This window comes from Protopterus annectens, chromosome 12.part0, assembly GCF_019279795.1.
Source record: "Protopterus annectens isolate FY-2018-M chromosome 12.part0, PAN1.0, whole genome shotgun sequence".
NCBI classification, from domain to species: Eukaryota; Metazoa; Chordata; order Ceratodontiformes; family Protopteridae; genus Protopterus; species Protopterus annectens.
The window spans coordinates 264,150,133-264,176,588 of record NC_056746.1 but is presented as its reverse complement, the minus strand read 5'-3'; the positions used below and the strand labels follow the sequence as shown (position 1 = coordinate 264,176,588).

At 40.0% G+C, this 26,456-nt stretch overlaps 1 protein-coding gene across 1 annotated transcript in view; it reads left to right on the top strand.

The window, feature by feature from the left end:
• Window positions 1-26,456, top strand: part of LOC122816494 (glucagon receptor-like) — a 2,063,211-nt gene that overhangs the window by 856,075 nt on the left and 1,180,680 nt on the right. Inside the window, exon 4 of the mRNA XM_044089325.1 lies at window positions 25,074-25,172. Coding sequence (XP_043945260.1) covers window positions 25,128-25,172 — 45 coding nt within the window. The 5' untranslated portion in view covers window positions 25,074-25,127. The remainder of the gene's footprint in view (window positions 1-25,073; window positions 25,173-26,456) is intronic.

Here is a 26,456-nt window from a genome sequence, read left to right as displayed (position 1 = left end):
CTCCATCAAACTCTGTTTCGCACATTTAATCTGGTCAAAAAATAGAATCACACACAATATGTGCCCAAAAATGTCCCTTGGAAAACCGTTCACTTTTAGTGCTCAGTGTCTGCATGGAGGCTGGCATAGCACATCAATGCACTGGATCCTGTATAATTTCCAATGGCAAAGGCTGAAGATTTTAATTTCAGCCACAGTGTCCAATAACTCTCATACATATGTACTTACATCTCCTGCACTATGGGAATACAGTATAAAGGCAAACTGAAACCTATAGACTAAAACCAAACTATTACTTTTCCCCAAATCTCTGTCTCTCTCATGAAAAAAAAAATAAAGTCATTATCTTAGAAACACCGACGTCACTTCTTGTAGCAGATTATAGGGGATGATAGTGGATGATAATCTTAAATCTGACCTGCATGTACAAAATTGCATAAGAAAAACTCTCCAAAATCTAGGGATGGTTTACAGAGCCAAAAACATTCCTCAGTGCAACTAAAACTACAATTGACACTACTTATCTCCTCCCCACTGTTACTTATGGCACTGCCATCCTTATTAAACTTCAGACATCGCAAAAATCAAAACTTGAGCAATCTTATAGCTAAATTTGCAACAACTAACCCCTTTCAGTACCTAACACTGTATAGCACTAAAAGTCTAAATTGGTTTGAACTACCCCATCAACTAACATGTACACAGTTTCTTGCCACCTATAAAATTATCCAGCATCCATATGCTTGTCCAGCACTAAATAACATTCTACACAACTATATTCTCAGTCCATCTGTATGATCCAGTAACCAAAAACTCCAGTCCATCCGCAAACCTATCAAATCTGCTGGGTATTGTCTATACTCGTACCAAGTTGCTAAGGTCTGAAACTCCTTACCTGTATGTATCTGGTCAATAACCTCCATACTATCCTTCAAAACTATTCTGAAAGATGTCCTAGCCAAAAGCTGGTTCTGTTCCTGCTCAACACCAGCATAAACCATATCATTAAATGAGAACACGTACCTATTTATACCGTACACCTGTTACTCTCTCTTCTTCACTCACTTCCTTACTTCTATCAATTTCTCACTCCTGGCTTTTTCTCTAAATATATCATAAACCTGCTTTTCTCTCACTCCATATTGTAATTCCTTTAATTTCTCTATAAACTGGCTAAAATTCCTCTAAATAATAAATCATTGTCATATATTTGACAATACCTTTGATAAGAAAGATCTAAACCTAGCCAGCTACCAAACAGAGATCAAAGCTTGCAACTGGTCTCCCCTAAAATACCTACCTCTTGATGAAGCAGTCTCATACTTCAATAATAAATTCTTGCAAGTTCTAGATCACCATGCCCCCTCTCGTATTATCAAAGCTAGAAGCAAACCTGCTCCATGGCTCACCAAAGAGACCAGGCAAAAAATGCTACAGAGAAATAAAATATGGACCAAATGGAGAAATACTAAAAACCCTATTGACCCCCAAAACGTTAGGCAGCTTAGAAATGCTACAAAGAAACTAATACTCCTAGACAAAAAAAAAAACGTTACCTGAAATTCCAACAAGCACAACATGAAAAGCCACAAAACTTCTGGTCAGGTATTAATAAACTACTTCATCCAGGAAGTTCCAAAACACCTGCTCCTTCTAATCTGACTCAGAGTTCTCCCAACCATATTGCTGATGCCTTTAACAAATTCTTTTCTGAAACAGTCACCTCACTAGCTAATACCTTGTTACCTGCTAGCACCCTGGCACTGATCTCTCAAATCAATAAAACCCCCACTTTAAAACTGCACCCAGTCTCAACATCTCACATCCTTACCCTACTTCTGAAACTTAAACCCTGCACACCTGCCGCTGACCACCTACCAGCTGAGTATCTGCAAATGGCAGCTGGAGTACTTGCCTACCCTGTTTCCATTTTAATAAATAGAACCATAGCTGAAGGCATTATCCCATCTCTCTGGAAAGTCTCTTATATCATCCCTTTACACAAGGGGGATCTCAAATGAACTCTCAAACTTCTGTCCTATAGCCCTACTTTCTCCCTTAGCAAAAATCATGGAAAGATGCATTCATCAGCAATTACTTGATCATCTTCTCCAAAATAACCTACTAGCTGACTGCCAGCATGGCTTTAGACCATATCACAGTACTACAACTGCACTCTTATCCTTCACAGACTGTATTAATAAAAATCGTAATAATAACCTACTTTCCTCAGCTCTATTCCTAGACCTCTCCAAAGCCTTTGAAACACTTAACCATCAACTCATGTTAAACATTCTCAAATCTCTCTCCTTAGACACTCTAGCAGTCCAGTGGTTTAATTCCTACCTAGAAAATATACAGCAAGCAGTTCTCTGAGACAATTACTTGTACTCACAGCTTCCCATCACAATTGGTGTCCCACAAGGCTCTATTCTGGGACCCCCTCCTCTTTTCCATTTTTATTAATGATCTGAAAACTTCCCTTTAACAATCCTATTGCATTCAATATGCAGATGACTGACACGTATCTGTGCCGCAGTTTCTTCTGCTGAGCTGCAGTCTAATACCCAAAAAGTATTTACATCAGCTGAAAATTGGTTCCATCAGTACTGTCTCCTTTTTAACCCCAAAAAAACTAAATTATTACTGTTCACTCCAACACAGAAGTCCTCTCCCATCAACTTTACAATTGTATCTAACAATGGCACAATTATATCACCTGACTCTAACACTAAACTTCTAGGAGTCACAATTGATCATAATCTTAACTTCAACTCACACATCAATTTAACCTTTAAATCAGTAAATAGAAAACTTGGCTTTCTCTATTGGCTCAAACCCTTCCTTACACTTTCAGCCAGGACTACTATAGCACAAACACATCTGATCTCTACCCTTCTCTATGCCTCTCCTATTTTTACCAATCTATCAAAATCCAGTTTTAACAAACTGGCAACCTCATACAATAACATTGCTAGATTTGCCACAGGTGCTCCATTTTGTACCCACCATTGCATAAATCTTAAACAACTAGGTGGGCTAGAATTACAAAACCAGCTGCTGCTTCAACAACTGACATTCATCCACAAGATCTTGTATCACCCCACAAATACTCCCATACTCAGTAACCTTATTACCCCTTATAAAAACCTCACAACTCTTCGCTCAGCTAACAAGCTACTAGTCGCCTCCCATAAATCACACAAATCTGGTGACTGCCTGTTTACTAACACTATTGGTTTTAATTGGAACAAGCTTCCTTGTGAACTCACCTCACTGGTATCAACACCCCTCTTCAAGAAGCAACTAAAAACCTTCCTGAATTCCCGTTGGCTATGCCCATGTACTAATCCGGACTGGCACTTTTTTTGGCCTCTTGCCTTATCACTGCTGCAAAAGTACTACTATTACTCCTATACCTTTCTTCTTCTCTAGCTATACATTCTTACTTATACAGATAGTTTGTCCAAGTTATTTTTGTGATCTGTGATTCCCCTTTTACTTCAATGTATACCTGGTACAAATGAGTTAACATCGTCTGTCTTTTTGTTATTCCATCTTTGCGTGTTAATCTTTCACAGTGTAGCAGTTACTTTTGTAATGGTGCCCTCCACATTTATGCAATGGTTCCAACTGATTTTACTGTATAAGCTTTTTATACTTGCTAAAGTATATAACTTGTAGTGGAGCTTTTCTCCCAGGCCTCTACTGAAAATGGACATGTATCCAGTTAGACTAGCCCAGTCAACAAATGTAAAATAAAATAAATAAATAAATACAGCTTGTATCTATTATTAACAAATGTTTTCATATTGTGTAATTTGGTACAATTATTTAAACGGCAGATGTTTTTGTATTATTTTTGAAGATTGTAAAATTATTGCTCATTCTCTCTATAGCAAGCACTTTATTGTACCGAGTATGACAGCTTAACAATGAGGTAATAAGAGTAGCACACCATATAGATGGTCCTACATGTCCCACAAGAAATACCATTGCTATTCCTCTCTCTATCTGTCGCTGTCTCTCTCTGTTTCACCCCTTCTGCTTCAGTAAGTTGTCACTGTCGTTCAGTTGTGTTATTTAAATTGTACAAAATTACAACAAATAAGTCTTTGTTTAGGTTGCACAATGTTTGTATCATCATCATCGTCATCATCAACCCTCCTTTTCCCATTTTTCTACATGGAGTTGGGGTGTCAGGTTAACTGTCACCATCTCTCTCAATTCAGTGCCACATTCCTGCTTTCTTCAACATTCATGCCTGACTTTTGCAGATCTTCTGTCACACAGTCCATCCACCTCTTTGCTAGACACCTTCATTTCCTCTTACCTACTTCCTGTCTGTCCCAAATCTTCTTCATCAGATTGTCTTCTGCTTTCTTGCACATGTGCCCAAACCACCATAATCTGTTGTCTTTCATCTTTTCTGCAATTAGAGTGATTTTGGCTACTGTTCTTTTGTCCTCATTTCTTCGTTTGTCCCACAGTGTACATCCTACCACCTGTCTCAGGCACTTCATTTCCATCACCTCTAGCTTCCTCATCTGTTCTGCCTTTACTGCCCAGTTTTATGTACCATACAGTAGTACTGGTCAAACCATTGTTTTATAGACATTACTTTTCAGCTTCTTTGGCATTCTTCTGTCACAGACTACACCTGCCACTCTTTGCCATTTGGCTGCAGCCCCTCTGATTCTAGCTTTGGCCTCTTCAGTCAGACTTCATTTTCCTCAACCACCCTCCCAGATATTGAAGCTGTTAACCCATTTCACTATTTTCCCTTCTATCTCATTTCTCAGCTTCTTCTGATTTCCCCAATTTGCTGCCATTACCTCTGTCTTATCTGTACTCAGTTTCATCCCATGTGCCTACAGTTTTGCATTCCATTGCCCTATTCTTTGCTGAAGTTCTTGCTCAGAGTCTGGCTGTAATGCCACATTGTCTGCATACAGCAACTTTGTTGATCTGTCCCCTCATACCTGTTTGCTAATGTAGTCCATCACTGTTATGAACAGCAGTGGACTCACCGCTGAACCCTGAAGCATATCCACTTCCACTGGGAACTGTTCTTTGAGATGAAACACTTTTCATGCTTGAGTCATTGGATCTTTGTACATAGCCTGCACTAATTCTATGAATGTTTCTGGGACTTCGAACCATCTCAGGACTGCCCAAATCAGTTTTCTTGGGACCTTGTCATATACTTTCTCCAAGTCTAGGAATGCCCAATTGGACTCTTTTCCTCATCTCTAGCTTCTTCTCAACTACCTGCCACACTGCAAATATTGGGTCAGTTTTGCTGCATCCTGAACTAAATCTGAACTGCTCATCTCCCATCTTACTTTCTACTACTCTGCATATCCATTTATCAATCATCATCTCCAGAACCTTCATGCAGTATGACAGGAGTTTGATACTTCCATACTGACCCACAGCTGTGGATGTTCCATTTGTTCTTGTATACTGGCACAAGTATGCTTATTCTCCAGTCATATGGGATACTCCTAAAAACCAGGAATTTGAACAAGTTATCTTGATTTCAGAGTGATATCTCAATTAATTCAGTCCGTTAATGTATGTCTGCTCTCCATTGGTTACACTTGCAACTATCTTACAATTTTGGTTAACCTATTCACGCATAATCCATCCCTGTTATTCTGCAGCGCACTGTCCTATATAGGAAGTGTCTGTATTGCCAGTGCACATGTTCTGCGGCGCACTGTCCTATGTAGGAAGTGTCTGTTTGTATTGCCAGTGCACATGTTCTGCGGTGCACTGTCCTATGTAGGAAGTGTCTGTTTGTATTGCCAGTGCACATGGTGCTGCAAGCATGAGACAAGGCAAGTGTGTAATCACCCAGAAATGAAGTGGAGGAATGTTTGACTGATAATCCACTACTTTACAACTGTGATTTCTTTGGCATTCCATACTGTAAAACAGATAAATGTCCCTCACGGTAACAAAGTGTACATGAAGGACAGCATATAAATCTTAGTCGAGAAGTATGTCATTACATAGGACAATCACAGTGCTGTTATGTTGTCCTTTGTACACATATGCATTTGTTCCAAAACCTGTGATGCATATTACTATATGCTCCAAGCAGTGGATTTTTGCCAACTACTACTGTACTGTTTCAACATCATTAAATTCAGACTTCTCCTGTGGTGCTTATGAACAGTACTGTAATCTCTAGATTTTATAACTAGATAGGTAGGAGGGTGAAGTCTGACAGTGGGGAACTTATATCTGTTATGTAAGCCTTCCTCAACAATAGTGCTGTATCCATGCACTCAGCAGAAGGCTTTAACATTGGGGAGATGCTTGCACCTCCTTATCCCACCGTTACCACAGACATTTCTTCTCCATCCCAATGATGATGTCAGAATGTCAAAATTGCACACTATGCCCTTACATCTCACAGCTCTCCTTTGGTGCTTGCAGCTAATTCTGTATTGTATCGATTATATAATTAAATAGGTAAGGGGTTTGAATCCAACAGTGGGCAAACAATGTTGTATACTGTCATGTACACTTATGTCTATAACAACACCCCTTACGTGCTGTATTTTGCCTGGCACAGGATTACTGTTGTATTAGTATTACCGCCAGGCAATAAATATTTTTGGAAACACAATGCTTACATCATGCAGTCAAAAAAGAACCATATCAAAGTAGTCGTATCATCACTGACTGTTGATACTGAGCTTTCTAGACTGCATAAGTACAGAGGGAGAAGGTTTGACTCCAGCAATGATGGACTACTGTCCATGGGTGTTTGTCTGTCATGCTGTGCAAGGAAGGCTTGTAAGGTATTTAGTATGTGTGGTTGAGTGTTACTATGCACTTCAAATAACTTCATACATTTTTAGAAGAACATCAATATATGAAAGAATGGTAATGTCACACATTCAAATCCGCATTCTCAAAATTGTAAAAGATCATCTCATATAACCTGCAGCAACTGGAGAGGCTGCAAACGTACTTCACAAAGAGGATCCTAGGCCTTAAAACTTGTTTTATATGGACAGACTCAAAAAACTCCAACTATTCTCTGTCTCATATCTCCTACTTAGAGGTGATCTCTGTTTGACTTACAAAGCCATGTCTGACCCAGCTCTGTTAGAAATGCTACATCTAAAGAAATCCCAATCCCACCACACCACACACTCCAGAGACCTCAATCTCATTACCACAATCAACACAGCATGCTGGATGGACAGGTTCACAACCCAGAGACTGCCCATGCTATGGAATAGACTTCCTATACATGTCAAACAGAGCACCTCACTGGCCCTCTTCAAGAGAAATCTTGATGAGGTGATGGAAAATAGAAAATTCACCCTGGGGATGAGAAATAGAAAATTCACCCTGGGGATCACTCCACTGGCTCTACTCGACAGAGGCACTGGGAACTAAGGTTGGGTGGCACGATGCCAGGGTAATCCTATGGCCTTGGCTTGTTAAGGCTCCAGGGCCATTAGCCTAGTACACATCTATGAACATATGTGCAGCGTGTGATTCACGTGTACAAACACCCATGTACCTTGTGATCAAATCCAGCCATTCCTGAGGCTCACTTGTTTCACTATGTCTGTGAATGTGTAGTTAGGCAACAATGTTTTCATCCTGCTATTTGCTGTCTCAACATATGGAAGGAGATTCCTATTACAGTGATTTCTGCTACTTTTTCATACAGAAATGATTTATTTGATCACGATGATGCCATGGGATAACATTTGTAAATACTAAGGCTTTGCCTGTTCCGTGAGGACATGAGAACTTTGCTCTGTATGGTTGTGTCTTAGTAATACATGTGTTTGAATCCATGAGTATCCACACATTGTGCCTAATTGTCATTTTCCCATCACAGTGACAACTGTATTATGTATCTCATGTTTCTGGGTATACCTGGCAGCAGGCAATGTTGTGTGAGAAACACACTTATAGCAACACTATTTTAAAGAAATGGCAAGTACTTATCTCCCTTGTAGCAAAAAAATGCTATCACTGCTTCAGAGACCAAAATATCTCACAACTGTAGCAGCAGTGGCACCACAACACATTCATTCTTTCCAGTATCATGTAATGTCTATCATCACCTAGGTGTTCAAAACCCACATTGGCTAACTGTAAGCATTATCTGTCTTAACGTTGATATGTATGAATGACTCCTACAAGTGTTATAATGTGTACAAATTCATTTTATCCCAAATTACAACAGAATTATATGATGTAATAACCTCACACTGGTGGAGTTTCACAGCTTTGTTAAGACTTCCACTGTGGTGCATGTGATTCATGCACATGTTTGTAGTCAGTGGGCTTGCACAGCTTGCTGTTCAGTTTCAAACAAGGGTAACACTCTGCAAATGTATTGACATTACACAAATAACAATGCATTAAGTTATTATTCTCATTTTTTATTTAATGTCTCCTGTGCATCATACTGTTTGATCAATATGGAGGTGTGTATGTCTTTGATAAATATTGAAACTCCACCTCCTTTGGCTTTGTAGCCCTCCATTTGGGGTCCGAAAGTATGGTAGGACAAGTAAAATGGTAAGGCTGGGGTGCTCTCCACAGCTTTGAACCAGGTATCAGTGATTGCACAAATGTCAGCATCTTCCAGGGAGAGGAATGCTTGCAATGAGTGCAGTTTCATGTTAAGACTCCTAGCATTTAGCAGCATGACCATTACATTTCATTTAGAAGAATTTTTCATGCTGGTAATTTTGTCCTCATGACATTGCCTAAAAAGGCACTATGGGGGAGGCAATAGCCTTTGCCAGAAGAAAGAAGCTCAGGGAAGACAGATGAAGGCCATCTCTGGCAAAGAGTCGTGGTCTGTCAATCATATCCTCCCAGGCTGTCAAGTACTGGATCCCCTTGGAATGACACCAGAAACTAAGCCAATTGTTAAAGTCAATCATTTTCTGTTTGTATTGAGGCATCATTCTGGGTGACAGTAGGATGATGCTTATGGCTAGGGACATACCTGCCTGGGACACATATTCAGTGAGCTCAATCATGTCTCTCTTCATATAGCTCAGAGAAGTACATCTCAAGTCATTTACACCAACATGGACTATGACTTAGTCATAACAGTACCTGTTGTTGAGAGACTTGAATGTGTGAGTAATATGGCAGATTCTAGCACCTGACAAGCAACTTACCGTGACTTTCCCCTTGTCTAGCCTGGTGAGTGGCACACCTGTGTGTCTCACGATAGGGTCTCCTTTGACTGTATGTTCAGTTTATGGCTGGGCCTTAGGGGCTGTGAGACACAAGCATGTGTTCTACATGTCGTGCTTGGTATGGTGGGTTGTGATGTGCATGCGTGCTTTTGTCTTGGAGGTCTCTTTTGTTTAGGCATGTTTTTGTTGAGAACCTCTACATATGTAGAAATGTACTGTACAGGTGTGGGTGGTGTTAGAGGTGTGATGTTTGTGTTGTTTGTGCAGACCACCTTCTCAGTGCCAGATGTACTTGCTTGTGATTGAGACAGCAAGGTTTCTAGGTTCTTAATGTAATCGCATCTCTCACATATTCTGTTCCTAGGTGGTAGAAGAGGGTTGTCCATGTACATGAAGCAGTTGTTGCACTGTCTCAAGATGCCACATATCAACCGGACTAGCAGGAGAAACCACAGGAAATTGTCCATCCATGGCTGTCAGAATCTGTGGAAGAGAGGTCAAGGATGGTTGAGTGGATACTATTAAAATAGAGTACTTATAGGTGTGAGTAGGGCTGGATAAAATCAACACAGTAGTTGCAAGGGAGGGAGTCAGTTACTCAGGAGTACTGCTGAGGGAAAAAAATGCAACTGAGATACCTCGCAATGGGATAAAACAGTATAGCAGCAGTGCGCAATGAGCAAACAAGTGCAACACCCTGCAAACACAGGGTTTAAATACCAGAAAAGATGGAAGAATCTAGAAGCTCGAATTACTACCCAATCCTGCTAGCCCCTGCACTTTCAACCAATCACTCATGCTAGAGAAGGTCAGGCAGCCCTGTTACTCTCACTAACAGAGAAAACAAGCCCCTACCTGCATAAGATGGCTGCCAGAAACACAGGAAACTCAACAAGCAAAGCAACCAGGCCTGGATAACAGCAGACCTCTATCCAGACTATGCTACCTGACTAGAACACAGAAACCTCACAGAAAATGCACAGAAAAGCACAGATAAAGCACTCACAAACAGGAAATACAGCTCTCAGCATCAGAAAGTAGTTTATAGTTAAGTAATTTGATACAAATGTAATTACAGTAATGAAACACTATCTAGCAATGAAAATACAGTTAAAACAGTATAAGACAGTACAAAACTGCAGTGAAACAGTAAAAAAAGCTTTACAATGGTGCAAAATGTAGTAGATTAGCTGTATAGCATAAGTATAAGCATTAAGACGTGCAAGTCAATGAAATAAATGTAAACAAAAAACTTAACTCTTCTTTTGTATTTCTGCTGTCACAGTGATGAATCACAATGCCAGTTTAAGACCTAGATCCTAAAAAATAATACCACTATAAAAGTAGTTTGTACTCAAGACTTTGCCATTTACACTTCTTTAGTCACATTTATGGCTCCACTGATAACAATTGTTTGAAATGTGAGGACATAATTTGATTTTATCCAAAGGTGTAGGCTCAACCAACTGAAAGTTACAGTGCAAACTCCCAGGGCTCCAGTGGTAGGAAATGTATTAGCACCATCATTCAGACTCCTGCAGGGTGACTTCTGCCTTGCTTATGAGGCCTCAAATGGTCCTGTCTTACACTCTGCAATAATCAATATTGCAGGGGCGGCTTGTGCTATTGGACCCGGACTGCAGCCCTCCCACCTAGAAAAAAACAAAAGAAAAATCTTTAAAACTAAAAAACAAAAACAGGAAAAAAAAAAAAAAAAAAAGCACGAGTCCTGACTCCTCTGCGCATGCGCAGACACATTTGGAGACCTCAGACTGCCTTTATCAGCAGTCCGGATAGAGATAGACAGGTACCCAGCAATCATTGCTGCAAATGCACCCAGGAATCAGTGCAGTGACAACCGCACAGAAGAGGAGGTCCGAACTGCTTTGGCTGCAGGCAGACCAAATGACTAAGAGAGGTGAGCTGGCATCCAATGAGGACTGAGAGAGGTGAGCTGCTCTCGCGGGACATTCATTGCGCGGGCTCGGTCGCTGGCTGGATTGCTGCTTCAGGAGGTTTTGGTTCGTGCTGGCTGGATGCATCATCTGTGAAACGGTGGGACAGTAGGTGTGTGTGTGTGTATGTGTAATGCCCCAGTTACTATATACGGGTGGCTAGAGAGAGCAAATGGTGGTGGATAGAGATACTCAGGCTTGAACCCTGTACCTTGGATGCAGGTGGCAAGGACCTGAATTCCCTATCCACCACCATTTCTAAAATAATTTGCAGATTTTTGCCTCATATTTGTTCTGTTCCTCATAAAATCTGTGATTTCTGTATCTACATTTTTCCTTGCAAAGTCTGTAGTGTAGTGGTGTACTGGTAGCATTGCTGCCTAACAGCTACAGGTTCTCTGGTTTGATTCCTGGCTGGGTTGCCCTCTGTGTAGTGTCTGCATGTTCTCCCATCTTGCAATGTGATTGGCATTTCTCTCTGCTCTGCTGAAAATTGTCTTTTGTTCCAAGTCAGACTAGTTTCCTGGTTAAACGTTTAGTTCCAAGTCAGACTAGTTTCCTGGTTAAATGTTTAAAAAATAACAGGCATTTGAATTTCAGACTTCATATTCTTCAGAAAGTACATGGTAACACAAAATTGTTCTAGCAGTTGTCTAAGTTTATAACATGGATATTTGAAATTTGTCCCTATTTTTGGGACTGTATCCCCCATTATTGGCTTTGTCCAGGTATTTTGTGCTAAGGTTGAGAGTTATCTATGGTGAGAACTGTATTCATTGAATGTTTGGGGGCTGTATTCCCCCCCATTACTGGCTTTGTCCATATGTTGTTTGCTAACAGGTTGAGAGCTATAGTGAGAACTGAATTCACTGAATATGTTTGGGGGCTGTATCCCCCTCATTATTGGCTTTGTTCAGGTGTTTTGTGCCAAGAGGTTGACAGCTATGCTGAGAACTGAATTCACTAAATGGTAGCCATTTAAGTTTGCCTTCCTCTCTTTTACAAAACAGCTGATTTGGCATAGTGGTATGTTTCTCTGACTGTTTTGCACAGGGTTCCCTGGGTTAAAGACGTGGCAGTGAAATGTATGGTGGTAACACAGCATTTTATTCTAGCAACTTTCCAACATTATACAAGCAACGTTTAAAATGTGTCCCTGGTTTTTATTTTATTAAATAAAATTATACAAGCAATGTTTAAAATGTGTCCCTGGTTTTTGGGCTTTTGTCCCCCCCCCCCAATAAATTTCAGCTTTCTCCAGATTTCTTGTGCTGCAAAGTTCAGAGATACAACTGCGTGTCGAGTAGATTTTACAAGGAGCTGAGAGCTGCAGGGGAACAAAACTTTAGTGCTGCTTATTCTGAGTCTGCTTGCATTAATAACACAACAGGTAGTATACTTGCTTTTGATGCAGAAGGCTGTGGGTTCTACTCACACAGTAGATAGATGCATTGCTGATACTGTACTGTGTTGTAAAGTGGGTGGATGCTGCAGTCCTTTTTGGCAAAGATACCTAGAGTAGTAACTATGAACCTGAACCTGTTAGCAGTTTGCCATACAGTCCCTATTGCGATAGTACTAGCTTATTTTTTTTTAATGCATGCAACATAGGCAATTTATTCCTCAAGGGCAACAGGCACTTTATTTGTAGATGAATAAACAGTGACATATAAAGTTGTTTGCTAGCAGCAACCTCTTCATTGTTACAGATTTCTTTAATGTGGAATTATTTAGATGACTTTTACTACTTCAGAGATTGTGCATATTTACTGATACTGGTGGAATGTAAAAGGTTGAGTAGACTTTTATGATGGAAATGTTCTGAATTGGGTAGTTTTGTCATTGGTGCATGCATTTTGTTTCATTGTTTACTGGAAAAATGTTCAAAACAATAAATTTAAAATGTCGTCTAACAACTGTATTGTATAAGGAATATAATTTAGTAGACTCAGGAAGGTGTATCAAAGAGCACATGTATGATTCATGTGCAAGGGGCCTATGATTTGAAAAACAGCCAAAAGTTAATCTTTATCTGCCACTGGCAAAATGTATTTTCTTTGAATGTGGGTTTCAATGCTGTTTCATTGAATATGAGTTTCAAGGGCAGAGAAGTTTTTAATGCTAAGCCTGTTTTCATTGTGAGACTGTGTTGCTTTGTTTAGCAGATGTCTTAGTGTTTGTGCTGTAAAATGCAAAATAAAACTTTCAAATGAAATCCAAATCATCATAGAAGTAAAGCAGTATGCACATTAGTGTTTATGGTAAATGGAGTGAAATAGCCAAGTAATGGATCATTGGAATGGCTGCAGGAGGGAGGGCTCCATTCGACCATGGTTTTGTGAGGGGGAAGGGCGGCAAACTCAGACAGCCCCAGCTGAAGTATACCTCCCAACTGTCCAGATTTTCACAGAATGAATAGATTTTTGCTTCTTATTTTTGGTTTGTTCCTCATAATACTTGCGGTTTTCTGGAAAATCATTTAGGAATTAAGTCACTAAATAATGACACACTGAGTTTCAGACTTCATAACCTTCAGAAAAATGCATGCTAAAGTAAGACCTGTTATTCTATCAACTGTCTCAGTTTATACAAGAGCAATTTTTAGTACTGTTTATATGTTCCCCCAATATATTTGGCTTGTCCAGATTTATTGCATTAGGTTGAGAGGTACATGCAAATAAATTGCTTTATAGAATTAGGCATAGCCAAACCTCTCAGCTGTCCCCGAATTTGGCACAAAATGTTGCTCTTCCCCTAATAATCCCTCCGCAAAATATCAATTTTGGAAGAAAACATAGAGGGTTTGCAATTAAGAAATAACTGTAATAATCAGACTTATAGATACTTTTATTTCAGAAATGCATGTAGATTCTTTTATTTTGTCGGCTGCTCAAGTTAGCAGTACTATTATTAAAAAAAGTTTCCCTTCTTTGACAGGTTCCCACCTGTATTGTGTAGCTATTTTATATTTTTGCACCACATGTTTGGTCCATTTTTCATAAAATTGCTTTTTGGCAAATTAGTGGTAAATCATTAAAGACTGAAGTTAGAAAATAATGACAGACATTTGAGTTTCAGATTTCATATCCTTCAGAAAATTCATACTAATGCAAGGCCTATTCTATTATCTTTCTAAGTTTATAAGAGCAATATTTAAAAATTGTCCTTCTTTTTGGGCCTTTGTCCAACTTCTATGTATGGCTTTGCTCTGAGGTTGAGAGGTAGGGCAAATGTGTCAGGGCCATCACAGTCAGCCAGAGACATTTCAAATTGTGACATACTTGTTGCACCCCACTCCCCCATGTAGTGACTCTGGATGTGTCCAAGCAAGGCAAGGAGCAGTTATGCAGTGTAAATGTGCAGGGTATCCCCCCATCCAAGGTAGACACAAGTACTACAGTGGCTTTTCATCTGTTCTTGATTTTGCAGAATGTTCTGGTTTCTGTCATATTTTTATACTGTTGATTTATGCTTATTATTATTCAGAAAGTACCTTATTGCTCTATGTTTAAGTAGCAATGCGTTAATGACCATCAGGTATGCTTGCCTGGATCATAACATGCAAGTAAGCTTTAATAAGCATACTGTTAAAGAATTGCCAACATTGAAGCCTTTCTGTTGTTGCCATGCAGAGAATACTTAACTAGATAATGTATAAGCATTGGGTATTGAAATGCATATGACAGTATTTGTAATAAAGGACAGGATTACATTGTTTTAAGAAGCTCATTACACTTGTTGGAGACTTCCAGTGATCTCTGAGGGCTTTACCCGTAAACTAAACAGAATGCCATTCATGTGTGGTCCATAACCTCTACAGTAATCCTTTAAGCAATGTATCTTGAGCTTGTTTGCTTTTCATTTTTCACTTTGATCATGTTTTCCCCATGAAACAAGTAGATGTCAGGCTGCAGGTCTTTTTTGGAAAAGAAACATTTTTACAAGTGTGAGCATCACAGAGATTGCTACTTTCAGCATGTTACTTGATACTTTAATAAAGCTGAATATAAATTATAATTAGAACTGCAGTGAAAGGAGAAGCGGTTTGAGTTGAGTGCTGCTTGTTTTTCTTATACTTTATTTTGACTGGCATTCCAGTAATGTATTTAAAAGGTAATTTAATTGTTCATGCCTCACAACCTTTTTGTTTCCATCTAGATATTAAGTAATTTGTCAAGCAGCCAATGCATTGAAATATTTTTATTCTTTTACACTTAATTTGTCTTGATTGGACTCTCATAATGAGGGTTTGGCACCCAGGGCAGCATATTTAATTAAAGTTTAGTTTTTGTCGTTTTGAGCATAGCTCCTCCCCTTTCTAGTTGTCCGCACCCCTTCCCATTGACCCCACCCATTTGGCTATCTCCTGCAGCCCCCCTTTGATTTGAAGTCACCAGTTGCCACTGCATTATTGTATCTCTGATAACTGATCTATGAATTCTATATTTAATGACATATAATATAACTGAAAGTCAGGCTATTGTAAATATTGTATATAGTTCTTTAAAATGATATTTAAAAATATTATGTAAATGTTATTTTAATTGAAAATAAAACATTTTTTGAGAAAAAACTGGCCCTGTCTTGTGCGATCTTCTATACATTCACAAAATATGCAACATTACAAACACCAGTGCAAGAGACCTAATCCTCTACTGTAGCATAAGCAATTTGATGATGGGGCGGAGTCACCTAAGAATTTCCCTGTTCTGGAATAGACACACCTCCATATTAAACAAGTAGTTCCTAATCATCTATAGATGTTATCAGTATGAATGGATGGGAAATGACAAATATACCCCTGGGCTAGTTCATCTAGCCCTTATGGAAAGTGGTAATGTAGTGGGAAGACTACCATAATCCACCAGAATCAACTGCCTAATAGCAATCAATGAATTTTTATCTAACTTACTGGAAGACAATAAGGGATACACAAAGAAGGGGTCTGTACTTCTTATGTGCCGCTTACTTTGGAAATTGTTATAGTGTAATCATAAAAAATGCTTCTGCCTCTTGCTGACCCAGAAATGGGTTCAAGAAAGACTGAAAAAGATTGTAAAATATGACTGATTGATGGGTGGTAAAGATACTATCAGGAGGCTGTGTCATTAGCAGTGTTGTTGTTCTTCTTCTTTCGGCTTTTCCCAGTTAGGGGTCGCCACAGAGGAACTCCAGTCCGCTAATGATTGGCAGTAGATTTTTACGGTGCCGAGGTGCCTGCTCGACGACCAACCTTCAACGAAGGCACGGTCATTCTACACATGTCTTTCGAATGCCACTTAACTGCGGGGAGGACATGCAGACTCCACACAGAAGGCACTCTGCTGAGACTCGAACGGGAGAACCTCTTGCTGTGTGGCTACAACGCTACCACTGCACTACTGCGGCTTTGTGTCATTAGTAGTGTAATGTGAAAAAAGAAATTGACTGATTGTATGAATTTTCTGTTTATGCAAGGTATACTGAAATACATGGAAATGACTGCAGTTGTACAATAATTTAGCAATAACCCATGAGTGGGTGGCTAATGCTAGATTTACCCACAGTTAGCATGACTTGATTACAAGGGTGAATATTATAGAATGACATTATTTAAGACAGAAATTGCTTACCTTTCTTAAATACCATCTTTGTATAACAGAGCTGTAGTGTTCCTCTGCATTCCCCCATGTTTGCTGATGCAATGCCCATGTGTATGGAACTTGTGTTCCCATGTTTGCACAGTACATCAGTGCTGTTCCGGAGAAGCAGTGGAGAAAAGACACTCTTCATTGCTATTTTTTTCCTGCCACTCCTAATGCAAGAAATGTGGACAAAGCCAAACATAATGGTGGTGGTTGTGGGGGGGGGTGGACAAAAGTCCCATTATAGAGACAGATTTTATTGCTCTTATAAACAGAAATTACAAGACTTTTTGTGTTAGTGTGCATTTTCTGTAGGGCATGAAACCTAAACATTGAATGCCTGTCATTACCTAATGATTTCAATCCCCAGTGGTTTGTCAGAAAACTAAGCTTTTATGAAGAAAAGACAAAAATTATGAAGCAAAAATCTGGATATTCTGTGAAAATCTGCACAGTTGAGAGGTATGAGAGTCTGCCAAGATTTTAGGAGAGACATGGCAGAAATTCAAGGAAAATCGGGTATGGTTCTGTTTCTTTAGTTTTGCAAAATGTACCTGATTTTTCTTGTATTTCGCTGTGTCCATAGCATATGCTAGTAGAAAAGTCTAGCTACTCAATGGTACTTCAACATCCGGCCATTTTTCTATTGGTATATGCTCAGTTTACAATGGGCATGTTGGCTGGGCTGTCCAACATGCACATTTTTGAATGGCAATGAGCCATTAATGTTTAATTGGTGATATATAATGACTGTTAAATAGAAGAAAGTAAATGTAATAACTAGTGGGGAGAGATTTTTTGGGGGGAATAATACGGTATTTTCATTTTCTACTAGTGAAATGATTTGCAAAATGATAGTATATGCTATAGATAAATGTGAATGGAAGTGTTATACCAAATCAAAATTTTGGGAGGGTTACATATAGTGCAGAATTTACAATGGGGGTGGAAGTAGTGACAGATTTTAGATTTGATGCTAGGGTAGAACAAATATTTTTGAAATTCTGCTTGCGTTTGCATTTTATGTATTGGCCAAAAAGTGTAATTAAAGTTGTCTTGGCTTAAAAGTAATTGAAGATTAGGAAAATGTTTAAGACTAATCCTATAAATATATGCAGAAAAAACATAAGTTTGGAGAAATGAAAACCAGTTGCAGCAAGACTAGCATTTCGAGAGATTCTGGGAGGAGGCTGTAGAACTGTGGATGTGCACAGTGGTAACAATGGTGTTAAATGGCATGCTGGAACAGGTAATAGTGTAAAGTAGGAAAATGTGCACAGTGGTAACAATGGTGTTAAGTGGCATGCAGGAACAGGTAATAGTGTAAAGTAGGAAAATGTGCACAGTGGTAACAATGGTGTTAAGTGGCATGCAGGAACAGGTAATAGTGTAAAGTAGGAAAACGTGCACAGTGGTAACAATGGTGTTAAGTGGCATGCAGGAACAGGTAATAGTGTAAAGCAGGAAAACGTGCACAGTGGTAACAATGGTGTTAAGTGGCATGCAGGAACAGGTAATAGTGTAAAGTAGGAAAATGTGCACAGTGGTAACAATGGTGTTAAGCGGCATGCAGGAACAGGTAATAGTGTAAAGTAGGAAAATGTGCACAGTGGTAACAATGGTGTTAAGTGGCATGCAGGAACAGGTAATAGTGTAAAGTAGGAAAACGTGCACAGTGGTAACAATGGTGTAAGTGGCATGCAGGAACAGGTAATAGTGTAAAGTAGGAAAACGTGCACAGTGGTAACAATGGTGTTAAGTGGCATGCAGGAACAGGTAATAGTGTAAAGGAGGAAAACGTGCACAGTGGTAACAATGGTGTTAAGTGGCATGCAGGAACAGGTAACAGTGTAAAGTAGGAAAATGTGTACAATGGTAACAATGGTGTTAAGCAGCATGCAGGAACAGGCAATAGTGTAAAGTAGGAAAACGTACACAGTGGAAACAATGGTGTTAAGTGGCATGCAAGAACAGGTAATAGTGTAAAGTAGGAAAACATGCAGAGTGGTAAAGGATGAAAAAACATAAAATGGCTCTGGAGTTATTGCAAGGTATGGCTAATGTTAATGGTGAGGCTAGAAAGTGGGTGGGCATTATGAAATGTTGGAAACAATTGGACTTTAAGTAATTATTCTTCAAGGAATGGAGACATGAAGGCAAGGTTGGATGATATGAGTAGCAGAGGAGAGCTGGTAGAAAATGGATGTCATATATAGTGAGACAGAAGGAAAGAATAACAAGTGAAGAGAGTGTAAGGGTTGATTCTGGTGGCAGCATTAAGGCCTCTGTGGACACTGGCTGGCATGATTTTAGTTAAAGAAGAAAAATGTGTCTTGGAAGAATTTAATGGTTTGGAGAGAAGGTAGGTCTGATCTACCATGAGAGTAAATCAGTAACCTCATCTTGCAGAAATAACATGTCATCATAGGTAACGTTGTCAGCCAAAGTCACTGGGTCTAAATACTTAATACAAAACTGTTACAGACAGCAGAAGAGAAAATGAAGGATAACATCAAAAAATGGGAAAAGGTGATTGTAAATTGTAACACAACCGGATTCAGGGAAGAATATGGCAAGAGTTTGATGGAGAATACATCTCCCAAGGCTGATGATTATTCCCCAACTCCTGTGCCTGACATCAGTGCCTTCATCAGAAGAAATAGTGGCAAAGAGAATCCTGAAGAAAAGTAGTAGCTTTATAGGAAGAGAGCTCAGAGTGACTACAAGGAAAGGAAAAGTAGTAGCTTTATAGGAAGAGAGCTCAGAGTGACTACAAGGAAAGGCGGGTTGCATGGGTATTTAGGAATAGTGGATGGAGTACCACAGATGTGAGAGGTAAGCAGTACAGCTGTCAATGTATATATGGTCAGCCTATGCTCCATGTGTACTTTATGTGAGTAGCTTTAGTGCAATTGCTTTTAATCCATATTGAAATCAAACTGACTAATTGGAGCAGGCAGTGCATTGCAGTGGTTATTTTCACCTTTCCCCCCTGCTGTGCGACCCTGGAGTTCAAATATGTTAATAAAGGGGAGTGGAAGGCTATACTTTTCACACGGCTGTGCATAACTTGCTTTTTTTTCTTTTGCTTTACATTTTATTGTCACATTTTGCATTTATTTTTGAGTTACACTTTGTGATATAAACATGTCATAACACAGCAGGGTAGTATAAGAAATGTGGGGATTAAAGTGAACTGGATGGAATAAGAAAAGAGATGGCATCTGTACTAACAGAGAATTATCAAGGTAAAGTAATGGAAAGAGTGAACATTTCTGAAATGGGGAATTCATAGACTAGTGGGACATTAAGGATACTTTATGGGCTAACATAAAAGTATAAATAGCGAACTCTTGAAAGACAAGGAGAAGGAGGAGGGAAGCTATTCACTACTTTTGAGATATACAGGTGAGGGGGATTGGGGAATGGTTAGGAGGTGAAGCAGTCTGAGAGGCTAGCTGAAGTATTTGGTCAAGTTAAGTGATGGGGTTGAAGTAGGGGGCAGAAGTGCGACAGTTAGGAAGTGAGTTGAAGAAATAGGACACTGGAAAGAAAGATAAGAAGTGAGCCATTTGTCAGAGAAGTCCCATAGAATGAATTAATAAAAAAATACAAAAAATGGTATGAAACACTGGCTAAGCCGAGAAATCAGTGTCTCCTACAGAATGATGTATGTTAAAAGCATAGCTAGAAGAGGCAAATAAAAATGGCAACGCAGAAGGGAGGAGTAACAAGGAGAGAAGAAAGTACAGACAATGAGAGGGATAAAAATGCATTAAGGTAAACATATCTGGTGGGAGTTCAGTAAAGTAAAGTAGGTTTGGAAAAGTTTGGTAGATATTTGGTAACAAGAGTAGAAGTTGAAAATGATGAAATGTTGCAAATAGTTTTCTGGCATGAAAGGCACTGGGAACTAAGGTCGGGTGGTATGATGTCAGGGTAGTCCCATGGGCTAGGCTTTTAAAGGCCCAGGGCCATTAGCCTAGTACGCATCAATTAACCTATGAAGTTGAAAAAAGTTGGGATAACAAGGCAAAGACAACTTAGTGCAATGATTATAGGTCCTCTAGAAGAATGCTCATAAGTGTACTTGGTAAAGAGAAACTTCAGTTAAAGTTCAATGTGTGAGTTTGTAATCATGGCAAATGTCTTGTGGCTGTAGTTTCTGGACATGCAGATCAAGGTAGGTGCTGGTTTCACAGGTGATCATCATTAATCTCAGAGTTAGGTAAGACAGCCAGAGCAGCAGAGCAGCTAGGCAGCCCTAGAAAATTCAAACATGCAGTGGAAGTCTCCCAGGAATGCCACTCCCATCTCCAGAAAACCTTCTGTCATGTATCTGGGGAGATCACAGACATGAGTCCAAACTGAACCTATTTACAACCTCAGGGAATGAAGTAATGACAAGGAAATGTGGTCAAAAGATTGCTGACAAATGCCATGGAGGTAACCTTAGGGCATAGTGATGGATACTGGTGTTGAAGGAGGCTGTCAGATTAAAAATATAGACCTTTTATGCAATGTTAATGGAGAGTGCCAACAGGTATCAACAGGCAGCACCTATGGCAATACTCTGAAGGCCTGGGTGTGGAAGAAATTTAGCAAGATCATGGAGAATGACTTCTGTATAGTGACAAAGAGGTTCTAGCAAACCCTCTGATGACTCAGAAGGGAGAGGGTAGGCCATTGCTCAATCTGTTCACAAGAGGGACATAGAAATGGTGACCTTTTCTGGACACATTTTCAGAAGGTAAAAGAAACATATTGCAGAAAATATGGATCTGAATAAAACCGTAGACGGAGTGGGGTGGAAAGTTCAGCTGCACAGGGTGTCAAACTATATGATGGCTTGTAAACTGCCAAACTATTTTTTTGAGTCTCTAATGAATTAATATTGCTACACAATAACCTGTTGCTACTTTATAAGCTATCAATTGTGTTCACTTACACATGCAGGTGAGACCAAATGGGTATGTTGCTTGGAGCACTAAACTCCCTTACTACATAGAGCTCTGTGCTAAATGTCTAGGAGCTGTAAAACTTGGGTTCTCAAGGAAGCTGCTGTGTACATTCACCTCCTGCCATTGAGGAGTAAGAGTTGTATCTGCATTCTCTGCATTAACAAGAATATGTTCAAGGTAAGTGTGTGATTCTGGTAAGGGTGACTGTTGCCTCTCTTCCTATTCATAAGTTTCACAAGCAGGATATCAAGGTGCAAAACTAGCTCCCAGACACAAAATGTCACAACCACCAATGCACCCCAAATGGCCCAGGGTCAATTAAAAGTCCAGGCAATGGAGGAGCCAGACTGCAGGAATGGAAGGAACTGGCAATTGTTGGCATGTTCCTCTAAAGGGAGGTACTCTGGCCACTGCACCACTGCCTCCTGGTGGAAGCCCAGAGTGGTACAGCAGCAGCAGCATAGACACTGAATAAAAGATGAGGTACCTTCACACTACTGCTAGAGAATTTGTAAATGTGAGGAAAAATTAAAAGGACCACAGAACCTAGTGCTGCAGGCCTTTGCTTCAGCTGGAGGCATCACTTCTGAGTAAAAGCAGGATGTATGTGGATGGAGAAGGGGAAAGATTTAGGCCGCAAAAATCCCACTTGCTCAGATGAGAGTTCACCAGTGACTGGCTCTTGCCACTCAGCAGCTGCCATTGAGACAAGAGAATGAAAAGGGCTAATTAGTTATCATGGAGGGGAAGAAAAGGAAAATGTTTAAGGAAATGGATGCAAAGTTGCCTCTGAGATCTAAGGAGTATCTCATTTGGCAGCAGGATGGTTTTATCTTGCTTGTTTGCAGATGATGTTGTGCTGTTAACCTTAAGTGACTGTGATGTCCTTTGTTTAATGGAGCAGCTAAATGTGCATAGGTGAGATGGAAGTCAACACCTCCAAGGTCAAGGTCATGGTTCTTCCCAGAAAAATGAGGGAAAGAGCCACCTCAAGGAGAGGAGGTTAAGCATCTTGGTGTCTTATTCATAAATAAAAGCAAAAGGAAAATGAGACAGAGCACTGGATGGATGCAGTGATGATAGTACTGCAGGTGTTGTATCAGTCTGTGGCAACAAAGTGATCACTGAGTCATAGGATGACACACTCATCTTACCAGTCTGTACCTCCATTCCCACCTGTGGTCATGGGATGCAGTGATGATAGTACTGCAGGCGTTGTATCAGTCTGTGGCAACGAAGTGATCACTGAGTCATAGGATGACACGCTCATCTTACCAGTCTGTACCTCCATTCCCACCTGTGGTCCTGGGATGCAGTGATGATAGTACAGCAGACATTGTATCAGTCTGTGGCAATGAAGTGATCACTGAGTCATAGGATGACATGCTCTTCTTACCAGTCTGTACCTCCATTCCCACCTGTGATCATGGGATGCAGTGATGATAGTACTGCAGACGTTGTATCAGTCTATGGCAATGAAGTGATCACTGAGTCATAGGATGACACGCTCATCTTACCAGTCTGTACCTCCATTCCCACCTGTGGTCATGGGATGCAGTGATGATAGTACAGCAGGCATTGTATCAGTCTGTGGCAATGAAGTGATCACTGAGTCATAGGATGACACGCTCATCTTACCAGTCTGTACCTCCATTCCCACCTGTGGTCATGGGATGCAGTGATGATAGTACTGCAGGCATTGTATCAGTCTGTGGCAATGAAGTGATCACTGAGTCATAGGATGACACACTCATCTTACCAGTCTGTACCTCCATTCCCATCTGTGGTCATGGGATGCAGTGATGATAGTACTGCAGGCGTTGTATCAGTCTGTGGCAATGAAGTGATCACTGAGTCATAGAATGACATGCTCATCTTACCAGTCTGTACCTCCGTTCCCACCTGTGGTCATGGGATGCAGTGATGATAGTACTGCAGGCTTTGTATCAGTCTGTGGCAACAAAGTGTTCACTGAGTCATAGGATGACATGCTCATCTTACAGTCTGTACCTCCATTCCCGCCTGTGGTCATGGGATGCAGTGATGATAGTACTGCAGGCGTTGTATCAGTCTGTAGCAACGAAGTGATCACTGAGTCATAGGATGACATGCTCATCTTACCAGTCTGTACCTCCATTCCCACCTGTGGTCATGGGATGCAGTGATGATAGTACTGCAGGCATTGTATCAGTCTGTGGCAATGAAGTGATCACTGAGTCATAGGATGACATGCTCATCTTACCAGTCTGTACCTCCATTCCCACCTGTGGTCATGGGATGCAGTGATGATAGTACTGCAGGCATTGTATCAGTCTGTGGCAATGAAGTGATCACTGAGTCATAGGATGACATGCTCATCTTACCAGTCTGTACCTCCATTCCCACCTGTGGTCATGGGATGCAGTGATGATAGTACTGCAGGTGTTGTATCAGTCCGTGGCAATGAAGTGATCATTGAGTCATAGGATGACATGCTCATCTTACCAGTCTGTATCTCCATTCCCACCTGTGGTCATGGGATGCAGTGATGATAGTACTGCAGGCGTTGTATCAATCTGTGGCAATGAAGTGATCACCGAGTCATAGGATGACATGCTCATCTTACCAGTCTGTACCTCCATTCCCACCTGTGGTCATGAGCTTTGGGCAGTGACAGGAAGTCTGTGATCATGGATAGCCTTTAGAGGCAGCTGAGCCCTCTGTAGCATGGTGAGTAGCTCTGCAATCCAGGACGATGTCAAACTATTAAACCATTGGGTCATTGAGGTGAGAGGAATCAGTTAAGGTGATTTGGGTACCTAGAAGGATGCCCTCCCAGGGTTTATAACAAGCACAGGCCTCCTGGAGGAAGTTCCAAAGATGACTCAGGATACCTTGTAGAGATTACATCTCTATGTTATCTGGGAACACCTTGGCATTCCACAAGATAAGCTAGAAATTGCTGCTGGGTATACAAAGTGTAGTCTACCTTTCTCATATTGCTTTCACCTTGATCTTCACTAGTTGAAAGTGGTTTATGAATGACTTGATACACGGACCAAAAGCAAGAATTAAAGAGAAGCAAGATTTTTTTTCTTTTTTTTTCTAGTCTTAAAAATTTAAAGATGAATTGTCAAATTTTGTTGGAACTATTCTGGAACAAAAATTGTCCAGTTTATTTGCAATTCTTGTAAAAGGAAGTTTTACAGCTCTGATAAATATCTGAAACAACCTGGGCATGTTAATTACTGCAACTGGTAATTTGTGTCTTATATAAACACAGTGAAAATGATGCTCTGACTTTTAGTAATAAATCAGGTTTTATAAGTCTTTCCTCTGTTTTTCCATTCCAAGGTATAACAAATAAACCGCACGATCAGAAGAAATACCTTCAGCTGCCACTGTGGAATGCAGATCATCGCTGTTGTTTCTGTTTTCTTCTTGACATTCCAGGTCAGTGTTTTTACAACCATTCTGAATTTTTTATTTGACTCTATGCAAGAAGCAACAATGTATCAGCCTGTTCTGAGCCATACTGAAGGAAGAAATATGAAATAGCAACAAGACTAAGGCTTTCACAAGACTATGGGAAAACAGGATTGTATAACAGAAATGCTTTTCATGCTCTCCATTGGGAGACATAACAATTCTCTAGGAAACTCTCTGTTTTCTGATTAACAGACATTTATATTTCTTTACAGAAATCATGAGTATATATTTTACTCCCTGAAACATTTCATAGTCATTGCTATGATTCTATGTATTCTCAGATTCCTTCTCTTCTATATGTATAAATACCACAGCAGGTCTCCTCTGCAAAGAGGACACTGGCCTAGTGTGACCAACCCAGTCAGCAAAAAATGAATGAATGAATGAATGAATGAATGAATGAATGAATGAATGAATGAATAAAAAATAAGATCCCTATCTGGTTAACGCAATAGTGGCACATCCTAGTCTTTTTAATAACCTTTGTCAGCACTGCTAAATCTCCAACACTTCATTATTAACTCAACACCAAGGTCTTGGCACGTAAATGATACCTGTCTTAGAGACAAGAGTACTCAAAAGGAATGAGATAATAATTAAATAAATGTTTACTGACTTTAGAGGCACTGCTAGACACCTTTCAAAACTTTAGTAAGACTGCTTTATTTTTCCTAGCGGAACAACTTAAAAACATCAACTCACAACTAGAACTGTGTTGGTCCAGATATTTAGAACAGGTCTGCATGCAGCTGCTCAGCACAACATTGCTTGTATCACAAATGCGGATAACTGCTTGTACTGTGCTGTTCACTACTTATAATAAAAATGTGCCATGGCTCTCAGTATGTTAGGTTAAGTTCTAAAGGGTTGCAGTCTCCTGGACAGAGATGCTGACATGTTTTCATTAATGTTACTCATTACATTTTTCTAAGGAACATCATCCTTGGCATGAGAATAATAAAGGAAGAGAGGCATGATGGGTGAAGCCCTCACATGAGGAAGTACAGGACAGCTTGCCCCATGCAGGCATGGGTCAAGGGAGCACACACTCTTCACCAACAAAAATATATCCTGCCTTGCCCATAAGAAGTATATAACACCCCAGAAAAATAAAAATGCACCAGAGGTCCAGTCATTACCCTGTTACCTGAGGCATCCTGCCAAAGTGCACTACTTCTCTTGCAGTCCAAAAAAAATAATTGGAAACTAGACAGTCTGTTGTTAGCTTGACACATTTGGCATGGCCAA